At 47.7% G+C, this 10,552-nt stretch overlaps 2 protein-coding genes across 2 annotated transcripts; one reads left to right on the top strand and one right to left on the bottom strand.

Annotated features, from left to right (window-relative positions):
- The first annotated feature begins 281 nt into the window (after window positions 1-281).
- Window positions 282-1,227, top strand: LOC117589063. The gene is made up of 3 exons (XM_034280694.1): window positions 282-608; window positions 663-923; window positions 992-1,227. Exons 1-3 carry the CDS (start codon window positions 311-313, stop codon window positions 1,177-1,179), a joined length of 747 nt encoding a protein of 248 aa, XP_034136585.1. The 5' UTR covers window positions 282-310; the 3' UTR covers window positions 1,180-1,227.
- LOC117589061 (rhythmically expressed gene 2 protein) lies at window positions 982-2,207 on the bottom strand. The gene is made up of 3 exons (XM_034280692.1): window positions 2,003-2,207; window positions 1,858-1,946; window positions 982-1,750 (listed from the first exon to the last, which is right to left on the bottom strand). The coding sequence occupies exons 1-3, from the start codon at window positions 2,158-2,160 to the stop codon at window positions 1,215-1,217; spliced, it is 783 nt and encodes a 260-aa protein (XP_034136583.1). The 5' UTR covers window positions 2,161-2,207; the 3' UTR covers window positions 982-1,214.
- Window positions 2,208-10,552: the final 8,345 nt, after the last annotated feature.

Raw genomic sequence — 10,552 nt, 5'->3', positions numbered from 1 at the left:
AACATACTGATGAAAAAAGCGAAACGTTACTTTGCGTTGAACGGAAATTCTATTCCTTGATTTTGATATTCGACTTGAAATGAAAAGTTAGTTAGAACTCTCAGCACTGCACTTATAATTTTAACCGAGTAATGTATCAATTTTATACAACAATTGTCAATATGAAATACTCTCGTTTGTTTGAGTGCTTGTAAAAAAGAGTTTCAGCAACCTAATGTTACGTCATTGTTGCTGGTCACACCAGTTAAGACATTTTCAGTATTTTCAATATATCGATGATGCAGTGATATTGTTATTCAATAAATAAAACATGTTGATCTCTCGCGTGTTTCGTTTAATTCACGATAAACGCCTAAGCGTGCCCGTTTTAAGATGTTTCCACCACGAGTTCTCCAAACCCCCAACGGAGCAGCCCAAAGAAAAGGAGGCGCAGGTTAATAGGAATCCCTTCCAGACACTTGTCGGCGGCGTGCAAAACAAATATAAAGTTTTCCGCGACGATGAGGCGCCCGAGATTTTCGATGTGGAAGAGGCACGCCACCAGGAACAGCAATTGCCAGATGAGTCGGACGAGGCTCTGGACCAGTACTATGGCTTGAATCTGAAGCGTAAGTTGCTGGCTTTTACAGAGATTAAAAATGATAGAAAATTTCCCTGCACAGGAGGCATTCGCGGCGTCTTCGATGTCGAGGACTTGGTGGAGCTGCTGCGCAAAGAGAATGTGGATGATATATTCGTGTGCTACGTGCCCGAAGATCTCAAGTATGTGGACCATCTGGTGGTGTGCAGCGGCCGCAGCTATCGCCACATGATATCCACGGCGGAGTTTGTGCGTCGCATGTTCAAGATTAAGCGCACCAAAGGTGACATTCTGCCCCGCATCGAGGGCGACAAGAGTCGCGACTGGATGGCCATGGATTTGGGTGGGTCTCGGCAGCGAAATATTCCCCCAAGCTGTGCCCAAGCTAAACTTTTTCCGTATCTTTTTCAGGCAACATTGCATTGCATATATTTTCGCCAAGGGCCAGGGAGGAGTATGATCTGGAGTCGCTGTGGGCCATTGGCCCCACGTACGATCGCGAGAGCCAAAAGCCTCACAATCCCTACGGCGATTTGTTCATGGCGCAAGCCCCGCCAGTCGTCGAGCAGCAGGATGGGAAGGAGGAAACGTTGAAATAGTTTTGGCATAAGAGAGAAAATACACGGCAAAGCAATCACCAGACCACAGCACCGTCTGAGATCTTTTTGTGGAAGTCGTACAGGCTCGGAAAGACGTGATCCCGATCGATATCCTCGCCGTACTTCTTCACCAAGTACGAGTAGCTCTTCTCGTGCACCAGCGCCGCATGCCAGCCCACCTCCTTGGCTGCTAGATAATCTGTCGTCGGGCCATCGCCCACATGCAGGCACTCCTCGGGCTTGAGGTTCTGCAGGCCCGAGGCCTCCATGGCGCGCTGAAATATCACTGGGCCCGGCTTCTCCGCCTGCGCCTCGTACGAGGTGAGCGCAAAGTCCAAGTACTGGTCCAGCTTAGTGTTCTGCAGCAGCGCCGGCAAACGGGGATCAAAGTTTGCTATGACCCCCAGCTTGCATTTGTCGGGCTTGAGCTCTTTGCGCAGCTGCTGCAGCAGCTCCACGCTGCCATTGCAGGGCTGCCAGCAAATGGAAGTCTTGTACAGCTCCAGCAAATGGTTGGAGAAGTTCGTCAGCTTCTCGTCTGGGATGGCAGCTCCACTCTCCGAGAAGGTGCCTATCGGTCAACCAATGATGATGATTATTAGTAGAGATTGCACTTTGGAACAAGCTGTTTGCTGGTCTATCAAACAAAACACTCGACACACAGACACACACGCTCACCTGCTATCAGCTGACGCCACCATTGCTGCCACTCCAGCTGAGGTTTTGTGTCCCGTCCAAAGTTTGGATAATCCCGATTCATTTTGTACCTGCAAGGGGAGGATGTATCATTACTTGAAACCAGAAGCTGCCTGCGTGCACGCACCAGTTGGCCTTGAAATTCTTGGCCAGCTCATTGTTATCACAGCGTGCGCCGAACAGTGCTCCAATCTCGCCGTACTGCTTGCCGGGACTCGTGCGAAACTGCAGCAACGTGTTGGTCACGTCGAAGGTGATGAGACGAAAGCGATTCAGGCTGCGCATCTCCGCTCTGGCTGGACGCTCGTTTGCGAATGAAATCTGCCGGCGTACTACGTGAGTTGATGGCTGTTTTTGTTTTGTATATCACTTTCAATGACTGAAAGTCAATCCGATCCGTTCCGTTCCGCCGCCCGCTTCCATGCGAGTTGCGCTTATCAGCTAGTAGCTGGCAAAAGCAGCTGCAAAACATTTCAAATGCTGCCTCTGTGTGACAGTGGCTTTCGTTTTGTTCATTTTGTGGCCCCCACTGGGTTGATCTCCCGCTTATCACGGCTGTCGCTGGTGTCATATTAGTATTGACCTGCAATCTGCACTGATTACGCGCCCTGTGCAAACATCATTATAATAGATAGCACAACGTAATGTTAGTAATTTCCACTATCAGCATGGTGACCGCTGGCTGCTGTTTGTGTACATTTTATTTAATTCTGTAACGGAAAACGTAAGCAGTGAGCGCCATCTGTTGAAGTTAAAGTGCACTGTGACAGTTGCTGCTTTTTGAAGCAAGAGGGCGCTAACACTCGATTTATCTGAGAATGTTATCGACACATGGCGCGCAGTTTGATTTGAAGCAGGCCTTTATTTACTTAGAAAGGAATTTGCCTCGGATGGACGCCTTGGCGCCTACCTTTTCATCTTATCTTTGCTCCACACTATACCAAGAATATGCTGCACCCCCGTCTGCACAGGCAGCGCTATAAATAAAAGCCGGGCTTAAGTTTTGGGTTTCTATAGAAGGGCGAGGTTCGTGGGTTTCGTCCTCAAACATTCCACACACATTCCGCTTGTCAAGTTCCACTGACTCGTGGTTACTTCTTTTTGTTGCTTTTCGGCAGTCGGGGAATGTTGCATTTTATTTATATGGAATAACTGCCGCGCGCTACCAGGAAAAAGGAATTTCAACAAAAATTCCACGCGCAGAAATTGATAATGCCATTAAAAACATTTATCAAATATTTTCAAGCTTGATTGGATCTGGCAAACAGCGATCCCTAAAGCAAGGACCCTCAAGGCTCACCAAGTAAGTCCTTATCCATTAATTACTAATCACTTTGCCACCTACCTGGTTTATGCGCCACCTTATCGAACAGGCAAAAAATTCAGTTACTGAATTCCCCCAACTTTCAACGAAAAACTTTCCCAAGAAAAGTAACCAGCCAAAAGCGAGTCAACGACTCTCATGGAATTTCGTGTTGGCCCTTTTCGAAATGTGTCTGGCAGTCGGGGGCCCAAGCTCCGCCACCCCCGCCCCTGCCCCGCAGTTGCTGCTGCTGCTGCTGCTGCTGCTGCCACTCGGCCTCCACAGTCCATGCAACTTGGGGCTGCCTTGCCTCTGCCTCACTGCCTGACTGCCTTTTAATATTATCTGCACTTTGGGTCGCTCTTTGGCTGCCGCCGCCGCCGCCGCCGTCGCCGCTTTTGTTGTTGTTGCTGTTGTTGCTTTGATTGGTCGTTTTAACCTGTTTGCGAATTTCTACCATGTTAATAAATAATTTTTAGAGGAGTTTTTAGAGGAGTCGACCGGCAAAAGTACCGCACCAGCAGCAGGCAGGCAGGCAGGCAGCCAGGCAGCGCCATGGAAGAAGATGCTGGACAACTCCTCGTCGCATCGCAGCCCATTTGGAGTCGGATTAGGTTTTGGCTGCTGCTGCTGCTGCTGCTGCTGCTGCTTCTACTTGGTTTCTGTGTGACTTGGAATGCAGCCAGACAGCCAGCGCTGTCGTCTCCCAACCAACTACCGACTGTTCGCCCACTCCTCCAACTGCAAGTCCAAGTGCAGCTCCCGTCGATACTCTACCTGTGGCACGGTACTCTCAATTTTGCATTTTGTTACCTAAATTTCGATACAAATTATTGTTGTATCCATCAATGGCAGCTTTTTGGCAGCGCATAGCTGCGCCTGCTTGCGCTCCACTTCCAGCACTTCCACTTCACATTCACAGCTCCAACTACAGCGAGAAGTGCAACAAGGGCAGCAGTCGCGGCCAGCAGCAGCCTCAACTTGATGGTGTTCTTGTTTGAAATTCCTTGCCTGCTTTTTGGTTTATTTTGTGTTTTGCTCAGCGCTTCGCATCGTCTTCGTCTTCGTCTTCGTCTTGTGCCTCCCCATTCCCCATTCCACATCCCCCATCCACTCCCTTTCCATTCAATTTGTGGCCCCATCTACCGTCTTGGTCAGGTCAGCATCTTCTTTCGTTCGTTCGTTCGTTTGTTCGTTCTGCCTCTGCCTTCGTCTCTCTGCTCGTTTGTTAAATGTTTGGGTTTTGTTTGAGTTTATTGAGTGAATTCCTGGAAAAACGCAGGAATTTGTCTTTGGTCTTTCGGTTCTGTTTTTTCTCTCTCTCTCTCTCTTCGCCTTTCGTTGCACTTGAACGCTGTTCGATGTCATTGGTGCATAAAAATCGCTTTACGGCTTTTTGAATTTCGTGTGTCCGTTCCCAAGGTGTCTGTACGGGTTTGCTCTGATATGGGATGGACAGGTGATTATGACTTTTTTAGCAGGACACCCAATTACGTACCAAAAACAGCGTGATGCTTGATCGGCAGCCAAATCGGTAAAGATCAACCAGGGTAAATGGCAAAGGCAAACCGAAGTCCTCTGCTGGGAACTGAACTGAGATTTTCGGCTGCGAAATATAATACCTTAATGGAATGGCAAAATGTTTTTAATTTAAGCTTTAAGCTACCAGATTTTTTTTGGGGCAATGTTCTAGCATTGAGAGCACTTTTGGGCTCATTGCAGAGCTATCCAAACTCTCTTCAAGCTCAACTTTTTCCAGCTTTGATCTTTCTCTAACCCATCGCATCTCAATAGCTTCAAATAAAATATAGAAAATTAGGTTAAAACACTAAAGCAACATATTTTATTTAACCCCAATGTGGAAGTATTCGAGGGGAGATTTTTCCGTTTCAGTTTCAGTTCCGGTAATCCCAAAATAGAACATCTTCCCGCTTGATTTTCCACCTCTCTGATGCCCCTTCGACTGTTCCTAAATCACACTGAAATATCTTTGGCGTCGTTGGGGATCGAAGATCCACCCCCGCAGCAGTTCCCCCCAATGGTTTCCAAAAATAACGGAAATGGATGGGAAATCTTAAGAGAGTTTTTTTTGTTGTGTTTGCTATTTTCGAACGATGATTGAGTTGTAATGATTGGGGGGGGGGAAGCATCGATGGCATGGGGTTGGTTCTTCCGCCCTATATGGAAATGGATGGATATGGAATGCATATGTGCCACAACAGAATGTTTGTCTCTCAGTCTTTGTCTCTCTGCCTCTGCCTCTGTCTGTGTGTGTGTGTGTGTGTGCCACAAACTTCGGTTGCATTCCTGGGGCCAAGCAGCGTCGGGCACTAGGCATTCCCAGACGATGCTCCCCGCCGCCAGCGAAAAACAAAAAGAAAGCATCAGCGGCACTCGGGTGCGGGGATGAAACGTGTTGCATTTTGTGGCCGGGGGGAGTACGCACAAAGCGCCCCTGTATAACTTTAAATGCAAGTGAAAGAGAGGGACAGATCGCGCGAGCGAACATTTGTTTGCTTTGTAGGATTCTCCTTTGATTCTACGCTGCTCTGCTCTCCGCTGCGTCGCTGCTTGTTCATTTCTTTTGCTTTCTTTTCCGCCTTTGCGTTTGCCTTTTGCTTTTTCTTTTGGGTTTCTTTTTCCGCTACTTTTAGATGCTGAAAAAATGTTGCTATTGCAAGTGAATCCGAATTTGAATTTAGGAATGATCTGTTATGTGTGCCTGTGTGTTTGTATTTGTATTTTTGTATGGATGTATAAATGGCTTTGGCCCACCACCCAGTCCACCAAGCCATGTCGTCCCGTCGCAGTGCGGTAGGGTACGCGGCGCTACACTTTTCTCTCTCGCTCTCTTATTTTCACTGTCTTTGTTATACGCTCTTTCTTCTACGCTCTCACTCAGTCGCATTTTGTACCGTTTGTTGCAGAGGGTATTATGATTTTCACAAACGTGAGCAGCTTTACACATTATGGTTTGGAATGTTTAGAGAGCATTGAAAATATTTGCACAAAATATTGCCACACGTGGATCTTAAATAGCCTAAATCCGAATATAAGATTTGTGTTAGTTTACATAGCAGCTATCGGTGCAAAAACTGTATCAAATGTGTAGCTGAATGGATCTTCAGGGGTGTCTCTTATGCTTTATTCCCTCCTTCAACTCTTCAAGTTTGTCCATTACTCAAAGAAAGCTGCGGCAGGAAAGAAGCATTGCCAAAGCTAGAGAGACGTTGACGCTGTCTAATTTGTGTGCGTGCGTGTGTGTGTGTGTTCTTGCGCCAGACAGTGCAAAAGAGATGGACAGGCAGACGAAGCGCGTCACAGGGCTGCAGAAAACAGGCCAACTGGAAATCGATTTGAATGTCATGTCGTGTTGTATGCCACATACAACGCCTGGAAGTAGGCAATGGAAAGGTGTCCATGTGTGTGTGGCAAGAGCACTGACAGGATCAAGGCGATCGCGTGTGCAGCCCTGGCTGTCGTAGCGCCACCATTGCGACATTACATACTTATGTACATACAGACATACATACATATTTACATTTCTATGGGATGCGTTGCTGTGTCGTCTGGCCAGTCTCTGTCTCTGGGCTATTTTCGAGCATGTTTTGGTCTGAAGGAAACCCAGAAGAGATGTGTAAGCATTTTGGCATCGTCGGTCAGCGACAGCGACAGCGACAGAGAAGTTTCGATTTTTATTTTCGTCTAAAACATCTTTATGTGCTTTTAAATATGCTGCGAAGTGACATTAGATTTTCGTATGGGGTGGATGGATGCCCAGGGAAAGGCAGGCTGGCAGCGGGGAGGGAGGGGACAGCGGCGCACAGACAGATCCGCTACAGAAATAAAATTTGTCACAGACAGTTAGATCACACACAGATGTGTGTTGTCCGAGTGTCAGTGTATGAGTGTGTGGGGATACAGACAGTTGCAGAGAGTATCCCCCCATGACTCTGCCTGCGCCTCTGTTGTGCTGCTGTTGATGTTTTGATTGATAGTCGTCTCAGTGCCTCAGCTGGTCCAAGGTGGCAGCAGCAGTCCAGCTCCTGGCAACAGCAGCAACAACAACAGCGCCAGTGGCAGACAACCTTCCAGAGTGGTAGAACAGGTCTAGACCAAAACGATACAGCTATAGCAACAGCAACAGCAACAGCAAACAGCAATGTTGCTATGTACATGTATACATACATATGTATGTATGCATGTATACATCCGTCTAAGTTGGCATTGCTTCTGCAGAGCAATTTCCATGCACACTCACCATAAGCGGGGTACATGCGCTGTGTGTGGGGGGTTGTGGAATGATACTAAAAATATGGAAATTAATTATATTTAACTTATACACAAGGCTGCAACCCTTATCTATATTTTTTATACCCAGTCTTCTTGCAAACATCAGCGCTAATAGTACCCAAAATATTCTCCAGCTCTTGCCCAAAGTTTACTTATTTATCCCACCACCAAGGAAGTGTATTCTTCCATTCGTTACCTCTTCTTTCTATGCCTGCTTCTTGCTTTTTTTTTTGCTTTCCTCTGCATTTATTTTCGAATTATTGCACAGTTCTTGAGTCATTCTTCCGCGTTCTTGCATGAAAATGACCGTTGGACTGTGGCAGGAGGGACTGTTGCAGCGGAGACTGCTGCCAGCTGATGATGGTTTGCTGTGGTATTTGCAACCGTATTTGGCAAAAATTAGCAATGCCTTTGTCTGGCTCATTGTATGCAGATGCTGCAGATTGGCCAGAGACCCCGCGACTGGCACTCCCTAATGCAGGGCCAACTGCAGCAGCAGCGGCATCAGCATTAGACCTAGACACATGAGGGCGACGCAGCTGATAACAAAAGGGCATGAAGGGAACCAACTGCATTCCACACATTCCACACGGGCGATGAGCGACGACAGCAACAACGACGAAAACGACGACGGCGGTTTTTCATATTCAAATGCAGAGAGCCCCCAGACTTGGACTCAAACAGAGACTCAGACTCAGAGCACGGTTCCAGCCCATCCATGGCTCTGAGCCGCACTTAACATAACAACAATGCACAATGCTCCAGCGGACAAATGGACAACGGACGGGGCATAGCGGACAGGGGACAGGGGACAACGGACAAACGGACACTGGTAGTGGTTGGGTGCTGTTGATGGTGATGATGTTGTCGCTGCAACTTCAAAAGCTGAGCAAACATGAGGGGGCACAGGAGGAAAGACAGACAGACCCCTGAGCCCCGAGAATGTGAGAAAGAGTTGGACAACAAAGTTGAAGCTGGCGACGCTTCCAGGCCCAGGGCCCCCGGAGCCTGGCGCTGGCTGTGGGTGCGAAACCAATTTACAGCCGTCTGTTTGGTTGCTTGTGGGGTGTGAGGTGTGGGGGGGTGTGGCAAGACTCTTGATTGGAGATTATTGGAAATTTACCTCATCACACCTCCAAGAACTCCATTGAGCATCTAGCATCTACCTGAAGCAGACAATGGATATGGGCAGTGGGATACGATAGGATAGGAAGTTGGCAGTTGCTCTACACAAAACTTTAGGATTATGCAGCGTGGAACTATTATAAGGCAGGATCTAAATACTTTGAAGACTTGTGCTCAAGTTTTGTGCACTTTAAGCTGCAATTTTCATGCAAACTGTACGCGTTTTCGAAGCTTCTTTGGTTGCACTCATTTTCCCCAATTATAACTCAAACTTTTTCGTATAATGGGAACTCACCGAAAGTGCATTCCCACAGCCAGAGCAATAGACAATTCCCCTTGCCAGATTCCACATCCCAAACAGATCTCAAGTGTCCCGGGCATAATAATAATGAGATTGCATTGGTTGGGCGGCGCATTCAAAAAGTGCATCGAAGTCGAAGTGTGTGTGGGAGAAGCTGAGCAAACAAACAAATTGGGCATATTTGTGAGACTGATACTGTTTCGGATGGAGAGCGTAGGGTGTGGGGCGTAGGGCGTAGGATGTCTGGGCAGCCCGCTGTGTTGCGCTGCGTGTGACACCCAAGTGGTGCCTGGCACTGGCCATCGCATCGCAGCCCATCGGGTGCGGCATCGATAGCTTGCAAAATTCGTGGAAGTCATTGAGTTGAGCCATTTGAAATAGGATCGGACACTGACAGGCTGCTTCCCGGGAACGAACGAACATTCATAGCCGCAGAGCTAGCCCGGTCGGTCACTTGCATTGAATGTTGTTTTCTTTGCGAGCCCCCGCCATCCGCTCGGCTCGTTCGTTTTCCAAGAAGCTGCCAGACCAGACAGCCGACCAGGGACCACCACGGACACTTCTGGTTTTGTCAGCATGTAATCATTTTTGCTGACAATAACTTCCTGTGGCAGNGTGCTGGTGCCACAGATTACCGAAATGAGTACAAATGTCAAGTGATTAGGGCGGAGTTATGTATGGTTCTCCCTGCGCGTGGGTGGGTGTGCCGATATCAAAGGATATTCCATGGCTTGCCGCTGCCCGTTGACAGTGTGTCCTGATCCTTCAAGTGTGGGAAGTGATGTGTTGATTGCAAACAAGTACCCTGACGACACATTCATCCGAATGATGTGCCCAATCTTGGGTCCAGTCTGCTGGACCTGGCTTCGGTGCGGCATCAAAGATTCGGCTTCTCGGAATTGCCCCAGAGACCTTTTCGGGATTACTGTAAATATGCAATCAATTTTTATCGATACTCTCCAGGGTTCTCCCCCTCCTCTCTGTGTGTGTTTTTTTGGGTGCATTTACAGCGTGAGATATTTTTGTGTTTCTCACAAGAGTCGCCAGTGGCATGGGCATGGGCAGGGGCAGGGGCAGGGGCAGGGGCTGTAAATGCCATTCATGATCGTCATAATATTTTCTTATCCTTTGGAACTAATTTGTTGCCGGGCATCCTTGAGCCTGGGAAGGAATCATAGCCCAGAGAGTCTGGGAAAGAACGTGGAATGCACTCATTCTGGAATTCTCTAGTTCTGAGAATTTGGTTAAATTTTTTACTAACTCCCCGTGGAAGGAAGTCTTTAATTTATATTCCAGTCTGTTAAGCTCCAATCATTTAATGTCCCACACTTACTTAATAAATTGGATACCGATATCCAAGAAAACTTTCTTCTTTCTTTCCAAAAAACGAGACATAAAATCGATGGTGCCCATCGTTTCATCTGCATCTGGGGGATCATTTCCACACCACGAATCTTCTTAGCCGCCTAATAGTTTTCTGTTCCATTGATGGATCCCTAATCTGATCTGCTTAGAGAGTGCCGCTCGATTGGAAGATTGGAAGATTGGAAGATATGCCCCTTCCTCTCTCTCCCCTTCGATTTGTTTTTTTTTTGTTTCATTGGGTTTCGTTTATAATTTTCTTGATGTGTGTAGGGGGGGGGGGGGGGGGGGGG

The sequence above is a fragment of the Drosophila guanche genome, unplaced genomic scaffold (assembly GCF_900245975.1).
Source record: "Drosophila guanche unplaced genomic scaffold, DGUA_6, whole genome shotgun sequence".
Lineage (NCBI taxonomy): Eukaryota > Metazoa > Arthropoda > Insecta > Diptera > Drosophilidae > Drosophila > Drosophila guanche.
This window is presented reverse-complemented; position numbering and strand designations above follow the sequence as displayed.